Source organism: Antrostomus carolinensis, unplaced genomic scaffold, assembly GCF_000700745.2.
Source record: "Antrostomus carolinensis isolate BGI_N321 unplaced genomic scaffold, ASM70074v2 scaffold42335, whole genome shotgun sequence".
Lineage (NCBI taxonomy): Eukaryota > Metazoa > Chordata > Aves > Caprimulgiformes > Caprimulgidae > Antrostomus > Antrostomus carolinensis.
In genome coordinates this window covers 20,085-43,321 of record NW_010316532.1, presented here as the reverse complement: position 1 = coordinate 43,321, position 23,237 = coordinate 20,085, and the positions used below count along the sequence as shown (strand labels likewise).

At 41.7% G+C, this 23,237-nt stretch overlaps 1 protein-coding gene across 1 annotated transcript in view; it reads right to left on the bottom strand.

The window, feature by feature from the left end:
* The window catches only part of LOC104525208 (short transient receptor potential channel 5), a gene marked incomplete at its 3' end in the record, with an annotated part of 45,850 nt that extends 30,039 nt beyond the window's left edge, over window positions 1-15,811 (bottom strand). The window contains exon 1 of the mRNA XM_010168290.2: window positions 15,431-15,811. Within this exon, the coding sequence (XP_010166592.1) occupies window positions 15,431-15,808 (378 nt within the window). The remainder of the gene's footprint in view (window positions 1-15,430) is intronic.
* Window positions 15,812-23,237: the final 7,426 nt, after the last annotated feature.

The window sequence follows — 23,237 nt, the reverse complement described above, 5'->3', positions numbered from 1 at the left end:
AAAAGTAAAACAGCGATAGAGTAGATGAGGTAACCGGTTAGAAATCCTTCTGTAGGATATACACCTAAGACTGGTTATGAGACAGTGAACCTCTAACCACTGACTCTGGGTTCCCTGGAAGTTAAGTGCCTCTGCAGTACTAAAGAGCTAAAGACTCCTGGGCTGTAGTTGATTGATAAACCGCTACGTAACCTGGCTGCGACAGCAGGACAGAGCCTGCTCACAATACACAGCTGTCCTGGTTTTTGCTAGGATAGACTTAATCCACCAGAACACCACTCTCCCAAAGGTTGGCACCATACTGAGATGCAGGGTCATTTACTGGAGCAGGGCTCACTGGGTGGCTAGAGGTATTTTTGGGAATAATACAAGTCTGCTACCCTGGATAGGGCACCTGACGAGTTAAATCTCTGGCAGCCTACAGACACAGGTGTAAAGAGGCTTTGCTAACAAGGCTGGTCCCTACAGAGGCAGCCAGGAGGAAGCTTATAAATAGGGCTCGTGGGGAAGGAGAGCGAATGGTAGTGAGGACTTGTGGAGGACTTCGTGTCTTGTAGCAAGGTGGGCTAAATGTATTTTACGATATCTAGTAACAAACAGCTGAAAGCAGCTCTCTGTAAGGTCTTTGACTTTCTTTTCCTTTGCTTAGCTTGTTTATGTAGTTTGTTAAATGTCAAGAGAAAGGTGTGGGGTTTTCTTTTTTTTCTCTCTCAGAAGCATTTTTTTTTTTAAAGCACTGATGTTTGAATAACTGCATTTACCTTTCTTCTCCTCCTTTTTAAGTCACTCACTGGCTTCTGTAATCAGAGCCTCAAAGGAAGAATATTCCCCCCCCCATCACTCCTGTTACTGTCAAATTTAATCTTGTTTTTCTATATGGAAGTTACTGTACCCAGGGCTGTGAAAAGGATTTTCAGCTTTACACAGATGAGATGTTCATACTGCTGAGAATATGAAATGGGTGGGCACTTGCAGAGAAAGTCGTGGTGTTACAGGTGGGGATAGCACTAATCTTGTCTCCTGAGGTTTTGTAAATCTGGAGCTAGGGTTCTCAGCATGATTGTCCCAGGGTTTGGGATCAAATTGGGGGTATCTATCAAGTGATCTCTCATTTCTTATTCTGGTTCATTTCACAAACCCTCACCCCAAAAATGGAGCCCTACTTCATTAGGCCTCAGGCAGCTGCTCTGTGGAAGGCATGTGTCTTCCTGGGCAGCTTGCACCACTTTTAATTAAGAGAGAAAAAGGGAAACAGTGGTGCAGAGACACAGAGGCTCCCTGGGGTATGGGAGCAGATCAGTGTAAGGCCTCAAATCACAGGAGCTGAAGCTTCTTTCTGATTACAGCTGAGCAGCAAAACAAACCACCACAACACAGACAGGAATAGGGCAAATAATGGCTGCGGTGGCTTCTCTTTTCTATGCCTGGCTGATCCATGCATTGGCTAAAAATTGTATGTCTTGTGGTGAATGTTTTGTTGCCTTCTTGCACAGTGTTTCGATATTGATGTTTTGCATCTTAACAAACAAACTGTCTGGTTTTAAAGATGGGGCTATGCAAAGCCTTTGCTCTGAAGGCTGTATTCTACTTATTATCACTGGAGGGGCAGCAGAGATTACAGCAGGGCACTGGAATTGCTGCTCTTCCTCCTGCACTGCTCTGACAGGTTGAGTCTGTGTTTAGATCAGCTGCTTCTATGTCGTGGGTTAACTTACAGTGATGGAAGCAGAAGAGGAATAAATTACCCTACCCTAAGGGCTCTGCTAAGCTCTTCCACGCTTATTTTCATTAAGTGACCTGAATAACAAATTCTTTTCTATTAAACTCATCACCTGACCCAAGCTGTTAAGCTGAGTCCTTCAGAACCTTGTTGTTACTACTTGCATAGGAGTATGTGCCTTGTCTATATTTCATCTTGGTAATGTTAGCTTAAGAAATTAAGTGCTGGAATGCTTGTTTCCATCTTTCTATCCTTAAAAAGACAGGTTGTTTACTACTGTACTGCTGCTTCTCTGAACGATACTGCAGTGAATGAAAAATCTCCTTTATTTAAAAATCAAGGGGAGAAACAAGCTTAATTCATTAAAGGAGAAGAAAATGGAGGATTAGCTCATGTAAAAACACTGCTCAGTATAGCTGAACTCTGCTCTAAACAGAAAAACAAGGTTTCCAGTAAATCGTGCACTGCTGGAAAGAAACTCTGGATAGGAAGAGCAGGAATCTCTGCTTATGTTAGTAACTAGTAGTGTAAGAGGAGCAGAACTACAGAGAAAAAAAAATCAGGAAACTGGCACTGAAGATGATGGCCTTGTCGTAGGTCCTTTAGGAGTTTTACTTTGGACTTAACCTAGTCTGATATCTGAGTGCACCTGGAGCACATCCTCTGGTTTAGTGTTGTGTAAAAGCAATCCAGGTCAGGTGCTCAGAGACTGCTCCACAATGTGAACCAAAGCACAGTAAATGGGAGGTGAAGGAGATACAGCTCAAAGCACGCTCCTCAGCCCAAGCAGAAGACTAATACGAATGCATCTTTCGCCTTTTACGGACCATGGAAGCTGATATCCAGTTTTAAACACATGCAGATTTCAAAGCAAGCTGTAGTATTTCTACAGCATTTCTCCATCTATGTATATAAAAAAGGATAACTGGGTGAAAAAAAAGCTGTTCTGTAGCAAAGGAACTTGCCAGTCAAGTACAAAATCTTGAACTCTGAGGAAAAAGTCTGGCTCTGTCTAATGATTGTTTGGTGTGGTTTTCTGTTTCTGTCTGTCTTCTGCTTTTCTGCCCCTTTATTTTAACAGTCCTCCTGATGATGGTCTGGTAACCCTTCTCGTCTCCCTTCATGTTCGGGTCTCTCCTCAGCATTCAGTTTTACTGGTGCTCACAGCTGCACTCTCCCCAGATAACCCTTCAGTGCTTCAGACCTGAACTGAAAAGAGAGTATCTAGAAAGAAAAGCAAAGCCTAACCACAAAAATCCTTTACTTTCCTAGTTTTGTTAATCCCGAATTGTAAACTTCTTGGGTCAGAGGTAGTCTAAACATGCATCCTATCTGGCATTGAGAATGCCACCACTTTTGCTTGAAAATAACAAATAATACTTTTACCTGTTCCAGGTGGAATTGCCCCATTTTCAAGCCATCTCTATTCCATAAACTAGCACCTCATCTGGACCAGTAATAAATTGTAAGTATAACCACGATAAACTGTAAATATATTAATCTGCATTATTTTCAGCTTGCATAACTTTTTGATGCAATTATATGTTATGAAAGACCTTCTAATTGCCAAAGCAATGTTTTACTAAACAGAACAAACTCATGCAACCTGATTGGAAAACTTCAGATGTGACACTTGCAGAAATGGAAGCTTGGGTAACTTATTGAGTAAGGATTTCCTATTTCTGGTTTGTTTTTCTGCATGCAGCCCTATGGGGGAAGTGCGTATGTCATCCAATTTCTGTCATTCTAAAAAGAAGATTTTGTTCTACATCAATTTAACGTGAGGCTCAGTGTCAGAAGGAGCTTTAGCAGTGACCGTGATTTTGTTGAGAATCGTAGTCCTGTGGTACTTCTAGCTGCAGCTCTATAAATAGAGCACGAGAGAGAGAGTCAGTGTTGCTAGACTGCAGATCAGCCACATTACCAGCAAAAGGGTCTTGAACAAAATTCATATTGTGGCTGGCATGACCAATTGAATCCTGCTCCTTGCCTAAACCCATCAACAATGCCATAGGCATTTGCTTCCTTATGTGGGACTCTGGAAAATATGTTACAAGCTTGTATAAACTTAAGAATTCATTTTAGGTGATGCAGTGGTACAGGTTTCAGCAGCTGAATATCTTAATCAGAGATGCCTTATGAGACGTTTTGTATCAGAATGATGACTATCTATATTAATAGGGAGGTTGTTTTTTCTCTGAAGAGCAATTAACTGAATTAAATGATGTAATTTGGTTAATGACATACAACGAACAACACAAACTGATAACAAAAAAGTAGTGTACTTTAAGGATTTTTGTACTGGTTATGAACAAGTTCATAACTCTGGCTTAAAGCACATGTGGTTGTAGATGTATTTTTGGGCAAGCTCTGTTCTCTGGAATATCCAGCTGGAGAAAGGGCTCCTTCAGGTCTAAAATCTGCTCAGTGACTTACATGCCTGTAAAGCCAAAAAAAAGTGTCTGGCCCTCAGACTGATAGCACAAAACAGAGAAAATCAGTACCTCTTAGTGCCTTGTAGCAAGCCAAATGCTGATATAAGGCTACCAGATGGTACTCATTAACACTGAAACAGGTATCTTTGAATAAAAAATAGCAAGATATAATGCATTACTACTGAAACAATGTGAAAAATTAGATTTGTGATACCTATATAACCAAACTTTTTTCTCTGCAACCAATAAACAAAAGCAAAATATAGCTATAGCTGCTCTAGATTCTTCCAAGTTTTAATTTGGCTTCTTATCCATGTGTTTAAAAATGGAGGTAGACTCAAGGGATTAGTCTTTAGAGCTAAACTGAAACCTACTGCATTTGACAGTGGCAGAACCGCATCAGAGCTTGTGTTCAGCCATGTGTTTAGCAAATGCAGCACAGCCAGAAAGACTGTCAAAAGATGTCACCATTTGTGGTTGATGCTACATAATAACTTCTCTTTTGTTGGGGATTAAAAAAGAGGAATCCAGACAGAAGCCTTCAGAAGGAAAGGATTTTGCAAATATGCATTTAAATGGCCTATGGCAACTTATTCCAGACAGAGAACTCTCTCCTCTAAGCCACTCTTTCTGATGTGAGTGAAGGAAATACGATGAGGCACTTGATGATGAAATGAAGAAAGAGTGCAGTCAGTGTGGACTTTATTCTCCAAGTCACAGAGGGATGCTGTTAAAGAGTTAGTTTGTGTTTGAACCTCTTGTATTTAAATGAAGTGCAGTCTTGAGGTCTGCTCTGCCCTGAATTCCTGTGTCTTGCTCCACCTGCGAATTACTAAATCCAGCAGGAAGAGGGGCTAGGGAGTGCCTGTTGCTGTTTAGAGAAATAAGACCAGTGTTGTGCCATGAGCAATTGCACCCTCTCCTGGTTATGACTTCTCATCTGTGTGAGAAGGTTTGAGTCACAATTTACATGTTATGTCACATTATCTCTATGATATGACCAACTATCAAATGTATCTTTGTTTTCTCATACACTTATGTAGCCTGGAGCTAACTGAATAATGGCACTTGTCCAGTTAAAACAATCAGGGGACAAAAGTTTGTGACTGTTACAAAGCCAGACATTAATGAAGCTGCTAGAGAAAAAGTGGTGTAGGTGACATCAGAGCCTGGCTCACAGCATGTTATGGATTTACTAAAGCCTTGCCAAAACACAGAGATTCCCTGGCTGCTTGCTAGATCTGTTTACTGAGACCCTCTAATACCAACTCAGGTGTAAGTCCAGTATTGCTGGCATGAGAGTAAATCTAATAGTCTCCTCACGTCTGGACAGGCAGACTGGTTCATATATGCCCGAATCTGGGTTTTTTCCCCATTTGGAAACATTAAATGTTGGTTTGGGTTTGGGTTTTTTTCCACCTTTCTTCACTACCATTTTAAGAGTTATTCTGTGATAGGAGCAGCTGTTTTGGGTAAAAATAAAGACTAAATCCTAACAATTTTTAGTGTTGCTTTTAACTTTGGAAATTAATTTTGTTAAAAGAGTTTACTTAATCCAGTAACTACACTAAAGGCCTTGGAATGTCGCTGCGCCGGTAATCTTTCTTTTATTATAGCTACTCTTTTTCTAGTATTTTCCAGGATTTATTCTGGGAGGGAAGAGTTGTTCAGCTTTTTCATTCATTTTATCTGGTCTCTGTATTTTCTCTTCTTACTGGTAAAAAGGACAAGATGTGTTAATATAGGCTAATAATTGTGCTATCTATAGCCTTTTATGTAATCTTTGTACATAAAACGTCCCTATTTCCTGTAATTTATTACTGTGTGCAGATGAGAGATGTTTCATTAAGTTTAGGTGAGGTAATATGTTGCTAAAAGGGCTTGAAAAGGGAGAGCTTTTTGCTTGGGAGAGGTGGGGTAGTATTCCTATTCAATCACATTCCTTAAAAAAAAATAAAATAAAAAATTATAATCAGATTTGATCATAAGAGAATATCACAGAGAGGAGCAAATAACTGCATCTGGCACCAGCCCAGCGCTATATGACGTTGCACAAAACACATCTTGCTGCTCACAAAGCAAGGGGCTGAGTTCCTCCTCATTTTGACTACTAAGCTGTGCTTTTGGTGTTGTTAGTGTACTAACCAAGAAGATACTGTGGCTTCTGAAAAGACCCCAGAGTTTGCTAGAGCAAAGAAATGACAATCTAGACAGGTGGCAGGTAAAATCTGTGTGGTTGTGATCTTCCTTTATTACCACTTAGGTGGTGACTTCTTTTGTTATTTCTAATGCTAGGCAGTTCAAAACATCTAGCTAATGATATGCTCCTCATGCTTCAGAGACTGCCTCTAACTCATCATCTCTCTGCCTGAAGGGCATTTAAGTGGCACACACAAGCCCTCTCACACTGCCATGAATTAAGTACTACAATGCACATGACCCTGAGCCTCTTGCAGGCTTGAACCCTTCTCCAACATGTTCTCCTAAGGCAATGACAGAGCACAGACCTTGGATTACAGTCTTCCCTTGCTGTAACAGTGCAGCGACAAGCAAGGAGAGTATTGTCCTCAGTCAATGCCTTTTTGACCCACAACCCCACACGCGCTTTGATGCCACCAAGACTGCCCATCACAGGGATAAACCGGCCACAAACATGCCACTCAGCTCTGCAAACCCAAGCACAGCTCTCTTCAACAGCCAGAGAAGGACTAGGGGTCTCCTATTAAACCACAGAATCATAGAATGGTTAGGATTGGAAGGGACCTCAAAGCTCATCCAGTTCCAACCCCCCTGCCATCAGCAGGGACACCTTCCACTAGACCAGGTTGCTCAAAGCCTCATCCAGCCTGGCCTTGAACACTTCCAGGGAGGGGGCATCTACAACTCCCTTCGGCAACCTGTTCCAGTGTCTGACCACCCTCACAGTGAAAAACTTCTTCCTAATGTCTAATCTAAACCTCCCCTCTTTCAGTTTAAACCCATTTCCCCTTGTTTTGTCATTAGTTGTCCTTATGAAAAGTCCTTCCCGCAGTTCTTTATAGATCACAGAGCTTTGTTCCAGAGGAGCCTGTAATCTGTTACGTTCAAGTTCAATTTCCCCATACAAAGAAGCTTCCCTTGGAAAATGCGTTGCAACTACTGCAGCAGGCAGACTCTCCTGTCTATCTGTATCAGTGAATCTGGTAGCCATGTCAAAAGCCCACTCTGGGTTTCAGAAGTCGTGCAGACCAGAGGCAAAAACATGTGTTGTGTGATGTCAGGGGGCTGATGTAAGGGAGCAGCTAATGCTGTACTTGGGTCTTATGGTACGTTCATGGAATTTTTATTTTTTTTTTTAAACTTAACACCTTAATCTATAGAGAGACCAAAAGTTTACCTGTGTAGGAACACAAACAGGACGTTTTTTTCCCTGCAAATAGTTCGTTACAGTCAGTCCACTCAGCTGAATCCCATGCACCAATCATTCCTGACTGAAAACACACTGTACAGTGTGTAAAACGCAGGCAAGTGCTAAGATCACTCCCACAAATTAATAAAGATAATTCCCTGGGAAGCATCTCGTATAACAGCACATTCCTGACTTCTCCACCTGTCTATATGTTAAATTACAAACACGACATGTTTGTGCATGCTGTGATGCAGTTCTTGGCCTGACCCCACCGGCTCTCCTAGGAACTAATAACAGACTTTATGTTGGCCCAGGAGAAGGAGCCAGTGACGTATTTGCCAGTGTCAGATGTCTGGTGGCTGGCACTGCAGCCCTGATGCTACTCACTAGGTCTATGAGATATATCACCCCAGCTCTTTGTTTTGCCTCACACCTCCTTCTTTTAGATTTAAGATTATTTGGGGAGAAAGGCAGTGGGGAGGGAGGGGAGAAAGTCCCAGTTAAACCTGAAGTGGTGTTTCATTTCTTTGTTGTTTAGTTTAATTAGACAGAATTCATTTTGAAGGCAGCCGCCAATGTCAAAGGCATGTTAACTATAGCTGTGAATTATTACTGCATCAATAAAAATAATGAAAAGCTTGGATGCTAGCAGAGCCATTAGGCTTTGGAGCTGTAACAGTCATTTTTCTGTTTTCAGACACAATCTTTCTTCCTTATTGTGCCTTTCAAACATTTTCATACTGAGAACTTGTGGCCAGTTTTTCCCAACTGCTTCTATTCTTCAGAACCTGCTCTTGCTCAGAGTGTATCTAACCGGGTTCAGCCTTCCCTTTTCACTTTGGACCTCTCATATTAACATGAAAATGGCTGGTTTGAGTCATACCAAAGGGCACAGTATCTGTACTGAGTCATAGCAATCAGCCTGTTACCCTCTCTGTTAAAGCACTCACCAGCAAGAGCTCAAGGAGAACAGGTCATGCCTATAGACTTCCCGGATACAGGTGCCCAGCAACACCTTCCTGAATTAACTGAACTTTTTAATCTCAAGGAAGAACGCAAACACTGCTGGTATGCGATGGTTAACACGGCAGAAGGGCTACACAGATCCACCTGCACTTTGGGCTTGCTTTGATCACTGTTATGGACTTTACATCTTTGTAATGCTTCACACTTGCTGGCACCGACCTTATCTGTGATGTTCTAGAAAAAGACAGTGCATGCACCCAGAGTATCCATTGCCACCACATAAGCAAGACTACTTTGGTCAGCCTATATGTGAGCGATCTCCCCAAGTCCATCCTCAGCTTATACGTTAGGAGCTAGTGCTGCAAGACTTAGCAATTTTAGCTGTGAAGTCCTCAAGTCTCTCCTTCACCACTAAATGCAACATAAACCTTTCACTGAAGGAAACAGGGTAACATTTCTCACAGCTACAAAGCTCAGATCCTCTGGTCCTGCCGCAGGGTACCTCTGTGCACTTTGCCTGCAGGTGAGACAGACTCAATAACTGCTTCAGCCAGGGCATGAGGAACACCAGCTGCTTCTAAAACTCTTCTCTTTCTAATTGCCTGCTGAAGCCAGCTTTTATGTCATGAGGTATCTGACAACTGATCTGCTTCCTTTGACTTAAAAAGTCCTGTCAGTGACAGCATAGGGCTGACAATGCTAGCCATGAGCTTGTACATCTAATAAGTACCAGCAAGTCCGCAGAAATCAAGGGCTGTTGGTGGTAAGAGCTAAACTTTACTGGACACTGCCTACAGAACAAAGAACCTTATGAGAGTAGGAAAAATAAGCTAAACCACGTTGTACAAAGCAAGTTACTGGATCTGGGGAAGAACAGAAAGGTTTAATGCAGCATATAATTTCTGGTTCACAAAAGACTGTCTCCAGGCTGTTGATCTATGATATTTACACAAAGATTAAAGCAGATTTTCACTTGGCTCATCTGGAAGATATTTTTGAGGTCAGATTTTAAGTTTGCTAACATTATCAAGTGCAGCAACCTTCCACCAGCAGGTATCTGAGGATTAGCAACTAAGACTGAAAACTTGCCTTTTATTCTCTGCATTTTCCTCTCTGCAACCATATTCTTCCAGGTAAAGCTCCTTCTTTTGGAAGACATGGATAGGTATCTGTTGAGATCCCATTGATTCAGAAGGCCTTTGGACCATTGAAACAAACTGAATCACAGCCATAAATACTGAGATCTCTTTTCTTTTTATTCTCATTATTAAGGAATTGCATTTGTAGTCCCATCTGTGAACTGTGAACCAGATTAATTTGCAGCCATCTGCCATGAGCAAATTGCTAATTTTGGCTGATACCAGAGAGATGCTAGTATCATCCTTATGTAAACATTTGATGTCAGCTCTGATTGTTGTGAAGAAAACAGCTACCTGTAAAGGTGCTTATGGCTACACCATCAACGTGTAGTAATTCAGATGACTGATTACAGCTTCTTAAAGAACAGAAGGAGGGCTGAGCAGTCAGCACAGACCATGTCTGGTGCACTGCAAACACGCCCACTGTAGCAAGGCCAAAACGATGCGAGGTCTGTGCAAACTGAGCGCGCTTCCCTGCGAGCTGTGATGCACGTTTAGCGGAGAACCGCGACCCCTTCGCAGAATTCACACAAGAGGCTATTAAGAAAATGTTCCCGAAGACCTCATCTGGAGTGAAAGGGAAAAACTGTACTGGTTTCAGTGGGCTTCAAAATGTCTGGAAATACAACTATTACTAACAATAAATTGAATCAAATATTTAGGAAAATATGAATCTTCAGATGCGTTTTCCTCCTTTTGCTGATGCAGTTTAGGTGCAGATTCCAGCCTGGCTGAAAATGTATTGATGTTTGCCTAGTAAAAAAAATTTCTGATACAACTTTTAGGAAAAAAAAAATGCCCAAACTCAAAACATCAAATAGATTGGGAGACAGAAGATTTTAGTAGAAAAGAGAATTTGTTCAACAGGCTTCATATATACGTTCCCTTGCTCCTATGGTAGTACTGAATAAAAAAAAAAAGTACTTTCAAGTTCCCTGTTGATTCCAACTCCACAGGACCCCAGCCAGATCTCTCTTTTTGACATGTGCCTACAGAATAGTACAAAAAGTCTTGTTTTGCCATGGTAGGTATTGGACCTGTCCTATGCACAGACAACTTTGCAGTTTAACATTCCTACCCTAAAAGAGATGAGCCACCTGATTCAGTAAGCCTTGGCCCAAGTCAATACTGCACCTGTGTGTGCTGATATTTACTGTTTCTAACCTAGCCTCACTTTTTCTGATGATTATTCAGTGGTTTGCTGTCTTATTTAAATAACATGACACTCATCGTGTGGAAGACCTGAGTATCGATTGCCATGCCAAGCAGTCTGTAGTACACAAATACTACTCTCCTGCCACTATGCAGTACAGTATCAGCCTCTTCACTGTCCTGAAAAGCAAACAGTAACTACTAAAGCACCAGATTAGACTCACATTTATTTCCTGGAGAATACATATTCACTGACTGCAAATCTCTGCATGAAAAGCAACACTTGCATACCCTCCAGGTTCTATGAATATTAGTTTGTTTTGTTGTTCCTCTTAATATTCATGAACAGGCTGCTTGCTTTCCAAATGTCTGTTATCTGTTTGGGGGAAGAACAAACTATCCTACAATTTAAGTGACCAATCAGCAACACAAAGTGTCTGGACAAAGTGAACTATGGTTTAAAAAAAAAAAAAAAAATAGCTCAAAGGATTAATTGGAGTAAATTCTGTAACAAGTACAAATGTGTAAAAACCACAGAACTAGAGAACCTCTTTTGCTACTTAATCTATTTTGAGTAGATAATTGAATATTCCTTTATTTCCCTGGGAATTCAGCTCTTAGTGCTGTGCCAGGTCCAGACCACATCCTGCTGTGGTCAGCGAAGCTCGTACCTACGCTGCGGTGGTGGGCAGGGCTGTGGGAGCCTGCAGTACCACGTGTTCTGCACACAGGCGGCTTCTGTCGTGCTCTGGACCACACTTGCACGCTGACAGTAAAAAAAAAAGTGAGAGTGCCCCTCAGCACATTGTGTGGCATGTTTGAGGAGAGGTTAGCTCTGATCTGAAGAACAGAATGGGTCCTTTAAAGTCTGGGCTTTACTCTTTGCTGGGATAGAAGCACACCGCTATGGTCTTTCCGTGGCAGCAAAAGTAGGACGGTTGCACCACGATGATTCTCTCACTGAACACAAAATCCCCCATAGGTGACAGTATCTTTCAAAACAGCCACAGAGTTATTCTGGCTGTAACTGGTGCAGTCTTCTCCCCAGCTTTATCAAGAGACTTGCAGAGCACTCCACAAAACCATGGCTGTAAACTGTCAGGACCAGGCAGAACAGATTTGAGGAGACATGTTAAGATCTTAAAATAGCCTGTGAACCTTGCTTGGAGGTAAACCTAAAAGGAAATACATCTACATGAACACATCACTGTTCAGCACACTCATCTATCATGTGTTGTAGCAGCCTTTAGAGAGAGGTGGTTCATGCTCCTGGCTCTCATATGCTCCACATGTAAACAGAGTAATTTCTTCCTCTCCCGAGACACTCCGTACAGTGCGGGAGAAGCGTGTTGTTATAGTTACTGGCTATGACTTACCCCTTTCATTGTCATGGTATTTTCAGTAAATGGCGCTTAAACAGCAGTCTAGCAAAGGTTTGCAGAATAATGACTGCCTGTGTTCACTTAATAACAGGACACAAGCATCTCTGCCCCACAATCTCTTAATCCATTTCTCCCTGTCCCTTACATCGTGAATGAGACCCTGATTCTCTTGCATGAGGAACACAACAAAGGTCACTTCATATTTGTACTTCTGCTCCCTGGAAAGGTCATCATACAAGGGAGAAGCAGAGCTCTTCCCCTCAGGCAGCTCTCAAGAGACAGGTATGGACTGCTCAGGACACATCACCTTTTAGAGACTCTGTGGCTGGTGAGCGAAACTGCTTTGCAGCTCAAGTCTGTAAGGGGCCGTGGTTTTCTATGTTGTTTTTGGTGCATCTTTTGCTAACTAGATACAGCCACTGTAAGCCCACAAGAGGCTGGCATAATGCAACCTGTAACATTTTCGGTCAGGACTGTAGTACAATGATAAGGTTGTAGGAGTGAGCAAAGATACATGCCCACAAAATGGATTATGCTGAATGACGCTACTCAGCTGCTCTTGAGATGCACAGACGACAGTTAACTGAGCTGATGTGAACAGACGCAAACAGGAACAGCTCTTCATGCCTGGCAGTGAGAGAAAGACTTTGGTATAGAGTCAAATAATAACCTCTCAGAAGCAGACAGCAGGCAAATGGGAACTAACAGGTTTTCACAGACACCATATTCAGATGAATGGAGGCGAGGTATTGAACATAAGAGAGAACAATCAAAAGATGCTTCTTCTGCCCCTTTGCCTGGAGTGCAGCAAAGACAAACAGACAGCCCCTAATTGGAAACAGGCTGCTACACGTGAGCCAAGGAGCTGCCTTCACACAGATTTGTTCAGGCAAACTGAACTTGTGTACATTTAATGAATAGATCATACCAAACCTTATATTTAAGTGTTGTGACACTATCTTACAACCTTCTCAGCCAGACAGAAACCATTCCATGAGGTGTTAATTTTTGTTACTACTCAACCAAGAAAGCAGATGTTCTATATGTTTGAGAACATATAAGTAGCTGATAGGACAAAGCTGTGCTAATCTGATTTATCAGGTGTTTTTTTGTGAAAACAATTAGGTACAGGATTCCCAAAGGACTTTCTGAGATAGCAAAGATAATTACTGAATGTATATTGATACTGTTGTGGAATTAGAATCAGAAACTTGTGTTCAGAAACCCCTCCTCTATTAGCTTTGTGATTTGACAAGCTAACCAACTTTGTCCCAATTTTGCTTAACTAAGCACTTCTTTCCATTTAATGTTATATCATTATACATTAACTAAATGTTAATTAACATCACTGCATGAACAATCAGTGAAACTGCTGAAATGGAAGTCCAGTCCTGCAGCCCTCTACCTGCAACGCTTCCCACAGTCTACAGAAGAGCCTGAACCACAGTCAGGGGAGTTAATCCTAGTTTGTGCAAAGGATCTTGCATCAAGCCAGTACTAGTTTAAAACATACTGATGAAATCTGGTCTTGTAACAAACCTTGTAAATAAAGCTGAAACTGGCACTGTATCTCTTCTCCCACACACATGCTCTCCTTCAAGTGTGAAACTTCACAGCAGATACAAACCCAGCTACAGGAGGATAGCTGCACACTGGCACAGAGATACAGAGAAATTAAACAGACCTACTATGAAATGCAGCACCAAACTAGAGACGTTGGAGCTACATTTCATCTTCAATAAATCAGTCTTACTCCATGGACCTCTGCCTCTGTCCAGTTAAGGCAGCAAGGCTGTGAATTTGAGTGGACACAAGTTTTGGTATTCAGTAGTTCTTACAGAAATCCCCATGAATCCCACCACTTGCTTTCCATGGCATTTCAGGAGAAACTTGTCATTAACCTGCAATAGTTACTGGCAGTTCCTCATGCTACCGAAAAACTTTTCTTCTATTCTACTTTCTGTCCTGCTGGTCTATAGGATGGTCAAAGATTCTAGAAGACCAAGAAAAAAAGGGCTCCTTCTCCATGTATGGTTCATATTTTGCTACTTATATTTTATCAGACTAAAACCTAACACTAGCATTTAAACTTTTAGGTCTGATGGAAGAGCTTCTTCATCTCTCTGGTGCTTAAACCACACATTAGAATCACATTGCCATAGCACGCAAATACTGCCATTTCTAAGTATGAAGCTGATCACTCTTGAATGTTGTCAGGGTTGACCCTTATTGTTTGCTTTGGCTACATAAAATTACTACTGAAAACCTACATACTAAGAGGCCTATCCATTGAAAACATTTTCTTCTGTGATTGACTGGTATTAGTAATTTTCTTCTCACACAGAGTGATGTGTTCAAGTAGACTTCAAAATGAGGCCTGATATATGTGGATTATCCAAGTTTTGAATGTTTCTTTCTGAGCAGTGAACATACAACAATTGCCAGTAGTCAGGAATGTCTATAAACTATTCTAGTTATTGTCAGTAGTACTTGCAAATGAAAAGAAGCAAAAAAACCCCCAAAACAACAAAACAAATCCAATAGAAAAACTTGGGGACAGTGACACTTGAAGTGACAGGATTCAGACTTTGTGGGTTTTCACAAAGATCCTTATGTAACCTACTGATGGCTTTGTAGCTAAGGATCCTTCCTACGAGTCGTACTTGTTCATTGCTAAGATATACAGCGGCTTAGCTCATGCTGTAACATGATGTACTACCTCAGCATTTCTGAACTAGAGCTCTCTGGAGATGGAGACCAAGATGATATGTCTGCACTACAGCTAAGTACTGAAGTCTAGCAGATTGTTTGCTGGCTTACAGTTATTTATAAGCTTGTGTGTTTTCAGGATTTACCTATGAAAAACAATTCCACTTAGTATCAGTACAACAGCATGGCAATAGTTCATATTTATAAATTGTAATATAATTTCGGACAGCCCCAAATTCCTTTACACAGTGCGCATCTATAAATCAACCTATAAATCAGTATGTCCACAAACACTGTAAGACTGCAAAGAACACCGAGTGAAACTGAAAATGCTGACTATTTAAGTCAGGCAGAACATGTTTGCTCCAACTGGAAAGCTGTCATCCAAACAGGACTGCCCACGTCTACTCCTGGCATTTAAAGCAATGAACCGAAATTAAGGCCTTTGTTTGATGACTCCTGCACAGCACCCCTCTGTGCAGTACCACTTTCCTAACGCAGGATAATAGCTTAAAACTGAACTGGAACAACTGACTAACCTGTTTTTCACCACTCGGCTTCCTGTAATTCAGCAGCAGCTCCACAGCTCCCACCACCTCTTTCCGTATTGCATACAGCAGAGCATCTCCCACATACACACTGTGGCTCAAAAGCAACTCCATGATCTCCAGATTTTCATTCTCTATGGCTATTAAAAGGGCACTGCGACCAAGAGGATCCATACAGTTAATGTTGATGTTGTAGTAGATCTCTGCCTCTTGTAAGGCATGTTTCACACTGGCATAGTCCCCCTTCTCCACAGCACTGAGGTAGGCCTTCTCTTCCGCTGAGAGCTCTGCCTCCGCTCGCACGATCTGTAGTGGGATCCGATCTCTGTACGGCGAGTAGTTTACCTTTTTGTAGTATAGCTGGGCCATTGTTCATAGTGACCAGGCAACCTGTGGGGGAAGAAGCAGTGTGTGTAAGTGACAAAACAGACAAGCAACCCCTATCCGTTCCTCACAGGGGACAAATTTCCGCAGGTCTGTCACAGTAAAAGCTTACAATCCCTTTTAAAGCTGTTTTATTCTCAGCACAGTGACTGTAACACCCCCTGAGCAACCCCACATTAAAAGGCTACCTGAAAAAATAAAGGTTACGCTACTGCTCAGAAGAGGTACACAGAATGACAGACAGTATATTTTTATATGTGGTTTAAACACTATGCCATTGATTTCTTTTATCTGGTCAGAAGAATGATCTTGTCATTTATGGATAATCTATTGCATGTTCAGATAGATGGATTTCTCATCTTTGCTTTATTTCCTGCTTGATGTTTTTAACTTCCCTCCTTCACTTCTGAGACAAGTCCTCGGTATCTCTGAACTGTCAGTGATGGGAGCTGCTGATTTACATCCTCCTATTTCAGTAATAAGATTTATTTTGATTATTTTTGCTGCTGCTTCTCTGCTTCCATCTCTTAAAATAGGTTTTTATTTTACCCTAATGTTTACTCTTTGACTAGGTCACAGTTTTATTTTTAAAGCTTGCATGTTTTTAAACATATTTTCTCACTCTCCTCATTTATAAATAGGACCTAAAGACAGGCTGATACAGAAAGCCACCACCCTTGCTCTCCAGAGGCAGTGATGTTGTTTATGGTCTAGGAAAATGAGGAGTAAATCCTGCCCTGGAACAAATGTAGCAAGCTGAATAAATTACATGCCTCAAAGAGCGTAGCAGGTGACTGTAGTCACAGGAAATGTGGGCTGGAGAGGTATTCACACGTAAAAAAAAAAAAGGCCCTGTGCTTGTCTACCTCTGTTTGGCATTGATAAACCACACCTAATCAGGACTAGGGGATATCAGCAGTTGTAACTAATTGGATGACTTATTTCATGTCCTTCCCAAAGCTCAATGGTTTCCTGCAGCAAATTAGCCAGAGTTTTGTTCCATTTTAGTGCCCTATCCAGGGGAAAAAGGAGATTTTGATAAAGAGATAATGAGAAGGGGGATCTTGTGGTTCAGGTGCCGAATTGGGAGTGAGACTCCATGGGTTCTGTTCTTACCATCTCACTGCATGCCATCAGGGAACCATGTTCAGCAGAACCACTTTGCATTTTGCCTTTAGCTCCAGTGTATGGGGCCCGGTGTGGCAGGAGTGGGTGGATCTGAGCTCTTGCCCAGCTGACACTGCAAAATAGTGGGTGGTTGTAGCATACAGCAAAGTTACATCTGCGAATTTCCTGTGGAGCCAGAGATGTGTAACAAGGCGTTTGGCACCTCAGAAATGTGCCCTCTTAGTATCTTGGTTTCCTACAAACATGAGAAGAGCTTTTGTTTGTTGCCCTCCAGAGCTACAGCCCTCTGCACACAGGCTTCAACCTGAAGACACACACAAAGGTGTTGAGAGGCAAAAGGATCTATGATGTGAATAGAAACCTTCATAAATATATTGGCTTATTTTCTACAGAAACATTATGCCACTAAAGCTTTTAGACCTAAAGGAACAATCTCGAGTGACTTAGGAGCCTGAAGTCTCAATAAACTACATGTAAAACCAGTTACTCTGATTTTCAAAATTAGTAAGGATCACAGGTCATTTTTCAAATTTTGTGTCTGAAAATATTATCCCTGTGGGGTCCAGCCAATTCCCACTGAAATTCTGACAAGACACAAAAGGATGCACAACAGATCTGATAACAAGTAAGGACCAAAGAGATCTTTGGGAAAGTAAGGATAAGCCCAGATGGGAAGGGAAATTTTGTCCTCACGTGACAGTCTGGCTCCCAGGAGCAGGGAACACCAAATGGTGGGATGGGTGGCAGAGGACAGTAGCCACCTTGTGCGGGTCTCTGGGGGAAATCTGTTGGCTCCAAAAAACCCGAGGGATTCTGGCGACAAGTGCAGCTGCTAAAGTGGAACTGGATATTTTTCACTGCTCTTTAGTTTAATTGCATGTTTTGTAGATGGTGAGTAACATTTGCAATGAGTTATAACAAATGTCACCTTATGAAACATCATGCCAGAATTGGATCCCTTTCCTTTCCAACAGTTTTGCAGAAAGAAAAGAAAAGAAAGCTTTTGATACCTTAAATTCTCAATGAGATCTCATCTCCCAGTACAACCCCAGTCCAAGAAAGCATTTTGTTAATACTTCAAGCACATAAGAAGCTGCAATAAAACCAAAACAGCACAAACAGGTGTAGGAAAACCACATAACAAACTACACAAGATAAGGGGAAGAGGACTTACCACTCCATTTGGACTCTATCATGTGTCTCCAGTTGGGTCACCCTCCACCCTGAGCTATTAGTCCAAATCTTCAAGCCATTTCAGCTTGACACCACTTCTATGTTGCCTGACACAGAAATGAGAGCTTTAGCCCCTGAAAAGCATCCATAACTGGCAGAAATAGCTTGCCTGGTTTGGGGAAGGAAGGTTTCCAGACACATTACTTTGTCTAATAACACAAAGTGGTTTTTCTATCCCTGCACAAACTTCTCTGCATCTTCCAACACTCAGTTCAGACATATCTATCCCCTGCATCAACAGGGCCACTTTTTCAGTCTGAAGAGTGAAATGGCATCACAGTTGCCACAGGTGGGTTTACTGGGGTCTCCTGCTGCCTGTTTTTGAACTGGACTCTTGGGATGGACATGTTACAATGAGCATTTGATTACCTGAGGAACAAATCAAATACTAGATCTTGAACACAAGATCAATAGACAAGAGCTACCTTTCCCACTTGATGAGATTCAGTATGAGCAGCCAACTCACATCACACATTAGACCAGACAACAAAACACCCCATCTGCCAAGATGCAAACAGAGCGGTTGGTTGTTCCCTCCTACTGGAGATTCACCCTGACATGTTGGCAAAACTGTGTGTGTGGCTTTAAATGTCACCACATCTTCTCTCTCAGGTCTGCAGAAGGGTTTTCCTGCGCTGGAAAGCTTCCCTGTATTTTCTAGTTGTATCAGCCCAATAAAAGAATTGATCTCTTGCAACACATCTTACTTCACTGCTCCCCTCCATCCTTCTCTCCAAGGCTGTTTTTTCTTTTTTAGTATTTCATGGAGAGTATTTTCTTCATTTTGCATTTCTACTCTGAACTTCAGGTCTGGAAATCATGGACCATAACTACTGAAACGGCCTGACTCTCATCATGCTCAGAGCTGTGTGCTCAGTAATATTGATCTTCTTTAAAAAGGTTATAAACCTGAGTTATGAAATAGTCCAGAAGGGCCACTTAGGTAAATAATATTACATGTAGTTAATGGACCAATTGAATTTGTGATTGGGTCCTTCTTTTAAGTGCTCTAGATCTTATTTACTAACAATGCCTGACTGAGCTTACACCTCCCACAGTTTGAGGAAATAAAATTGACTTTGTAACATTCTGCAATTCCTTCTCTTCAGCAAAGATACCCTCTTGTTCCACAAAATTGCTTTCTCCATGGAGTTCAGTGGGAACCAGATTGCAACCCCAGGTCTCACTGCTTCTCACGATATCTCTGCATCTCACTCACCACCTTTTTGGTCAGAAGCAGAAATTTTCCCTGATGCCTTTAAATGTAAAAAGAGTCACTACTGAATAGATGTACAACCTCAGAAGTATTTTAAAATTATAAAATTGCAATGACTTTCTGGTGTATACGGCTGTATAAATTCCCTTCAGCAAAGGCACCATGATCTCAGGAAGTTTATATTCAGCTCATGAGTTATAGAAGATATATCATTCCCCTGGAATAAGTGCTTTCGAAAACTCGTAGGGTTGCAGTACAACACGAAAATGAGAAACCGACAGCTAATAAAATTGGAGATGAGTAATCTAGTTTCACTGCCTGAGATGAGTGAGAGGGAGAGCAGTAACAGAGTATGTGATAAAAATGCAAGGCTGCAGTCATTCATGATTCACATTGGAGGATATGGCCTTAGAAGATGCAGAGGAAAATTCTTCTTAGAATGTTTTTCACTCATCACTTCAGGCATTGTTAAGAATACATACAGTCAAGGAGGTACTGCATGTAACCTAATCTGAGAAGCGTTTGTAAAAGAAGACAACCTCAAACTTCAGATTATAAATTTACAGAAGCCAAAAGAAAATTCTTTGCCAGTAACTCAAAATGTCATAATTTGACTCAAGTCCCAGCTGCAGTTCTTAACTTCCTGGGGAGGGTGACAATTATCAGAGAGATATATGTTTGATTTGGAAAGGCCAACTCTTCGGTATAATTCTCTTCTGCTGCATAATCAATTGATGAGTCATGACCAACTGCAAATGGGTATGTGTGTGTGTATATATATATATATATATATGTATTTATACATAAAAATATCATTACAAAAGATATCTTGTATGTAGTATGCTTGGAGATGCCATTGGGCTTAAGAAAGTACCTGTTCCTCTCTGAGCAATCAGCGGCCCTAAATAAAACTTAGTAATCAAACTCAGTTCTCAGACTTCTGGCTTTAGGGTGCTCAATCATGTCAGTCCAGGACATCTACAAGGCTGCTTAACGCTGGAGGATGGAAATCTTGGCACAGCTGAATACTCTACTAGATGAATAAGCTCTCTCTGCTGGACGAAGCCTTACTGAGAGCCACTATGACTCTGTAGCACAAACTTGTCCAGGAAGGAAGGAGCATTGCAAAATGTACCATTTTCCATTCCATGTGCAAAGCACTTGGTTTGGCCTTGCCTTCTCCAGCAGAGGAACAACAGCTACATATATATTTCAAAGGAAAATAACAAATCATGATACTCCACCACATATGCCTAGACCCACGGGGAGAGCCTAAAAGCCAGCATGTAACAGATGTGAATCACGTTGTCTTTGTGAAGAGCTGAAGGGCTCTCCCATGCCCTGGTGATGACTGGAGCAGAAGAACCTAGAGAGAAGATGACAATGAAACTGGCCTTGGTGTAAGGCTGAGCTCTACAGGCCTGAAACACCAATGGGTTTTGCAGGGGCTTTTGTAGATGCAAGGCTCCACCTCTCCATATCTCTGCAGAATCAAAGTCAGATAGCTGATAGCCAAGGCTGGTATTCAGGGTGGAAAAGGAAGATTTGATTTTCAAGAGATGGGAAGTTCCATTATGACTATACTCATCTGCAGATGTAAGTAAGGAAACTTTGCAGGAAAAGACTTTTGCATTTGTTGTTATCAGCTGCTGTAGTTGGAAACAAAACTGACAAGTTTGCCAGCACATGAGCCCTTCTTCACACCTGAATTGACCTGACCATACAGAAGAACTCATATTGTAAACCTAACCATCTACAAAGATGAGGCATTCAATATTCCTTGCTTTCCTCTTCGAGCCAACTATGAATTTTGTTCCGTTTTGATAGGTTTCTCTACTGAACCTACTGCTTCACCGTGTCCTTCATAACACCGGGGACAGGAGCAGACCATTGCTTCACAGGACCAGGATGTTCACAAAAGGCTTTTTTCCATGGAGCTGCATAGGTAGTCTACCACTGATTCATGGCTAGCAATGACCACCTGTAGCAACCCAGCAAAGCTGTAATTCTCTTTTACCCACAATGGTTCTCTGTCCTTCATCTCCACGTATTGAGCTTGATGTCTCCTCAGCAGAACTGTATTTCAAAGAGGTGTTGTCCAGGCATTTAAGTTTTTTACATCTGTGACTTAAATAAGCCAGTTTTTCCTCAATAGGAAACTTCTTAAACGTGTATTTTAGTGTATTTTAGCTGTATTTTAAAATGCACAGTGTAACAACACTTCAGTAGATACACAGTCACTACATTTTGTGGTCAGGCTGCTTAATTCATCCAAATGAGTAATGCCCTGAGTTTTAACAATGCATGGGAAAACATTTCTCTGGAAGACTCTGCTTTGACATGGAGGAAAAAGGTTTGTACTTGCTTGGCTCAGCTCAGCATGTTTCTGTTACCTGCTCCTCCACTGCACATGACTCTTTAAGGCCTCTTGCCTCTACTGGCATCGTTTAAGGGTGAAAGCCACCAAGAAACAGTATTAGGAAAACCCTAGTTTGTGTTCTAACCTTCACTAGCTTCCTTAGTTTCAGTCTAGTTGCACAGAAGAAGTTGCAGCATTTCATATTAATCTGGACAAGCCCTAGATATATGGGCTTAAACCAGAAACCATTCCAGCCTGTGAGCAAGCTGGTGTGAAGCTGCTCAGCCTTACACTGCAAGTGATTCAAACGGTGCCCGTTCTTGGGAAGTGACAGCAAAAGCTAATACTGAGCTAGTCTGAATTTATCAAACAGTAAGTCCAATCTATGCACACATGTATAGTGTTTGGATTCCAGGAGAGCTGCTTGACTTCAGAGTGCTTTCTCCGGTCTCTGGACAATATCTACTCCTTGACACTGTGATTAGCACACAGCCCAAGCAGCCAGGCAGAACACAGGCCAACAGTCAGCCCTGGGGTCAGGACAAGCAACATCCTTGTCTATCTCCAGCTCTGTCAGTGTGGTCTTTGCAGGGTCTAGGTAGCCCAGATTTGGTTTCATCTGTCCTGAAAGCAACACACAGCTTCCATGGAAAGGATGACAGAAAAAACCTCTGGTGTAGAGCCAATTGCAAAGCTTCTGTTTGGGAGGCAGAGGGAGGGGAGAGTATTGACCCATCCCTGGAATATTTCAGTATTACCTCAAAAAAAGTCAGTCTGTGCTACTAAAATGTCTTCCTGGTGATGGAATGGCTGCAGCACATGCTTTTAGCTACTATTACAATCAAGTATTCACAGTGTGTAATTCTCCTACTTCTTTTAACACAGCCACCACACAGGTGTGTATAAATAAACATGTACCATTGTGAGGAGCTTAAAAACCAAAAAAGCCCTGGAATATATTCATAGTGTGTATCTTTGCAAATGCAGACAGAACAGAAAGCTTATTTTGTCTGTCTGGCATCATTGTTCTGTCCCCTACACTTTTGAGATAGGCTATCTACTCATTTTCCACCATCTAATAACAATAAAGAGATGTCAACTGAACTGAAAAATACTGTCGAGCAAGCTGCCCCATTGTCTTATCTGCTAATGCAGCACTAATGTGGCATGGCATCATTATCATCTCTGTGCTCTGTGTCCACTGCTTCTACGCCTGCTGCTTGTAATCTCTAGGTGCTGTAGCTATTGAAGAAGAGATTTTTTTTTTGCCTGTTCCCACTTCTCGCTCAACGAGCATTGTCATCATTTCTTCAAGCAACAAGATAATCTATGAACATCATCTCTAGGAGAGCTGATGGCAGTATGGACTGTTAGACTTGCCTCAGCCCGGCTGAAAGTGCAAGTAAACCACTCGCTTGCAAAATGAAAGTACAAGATTATGGCACAGTTGCCGGGATGAGGAAAGGGCAGTTCTGGCA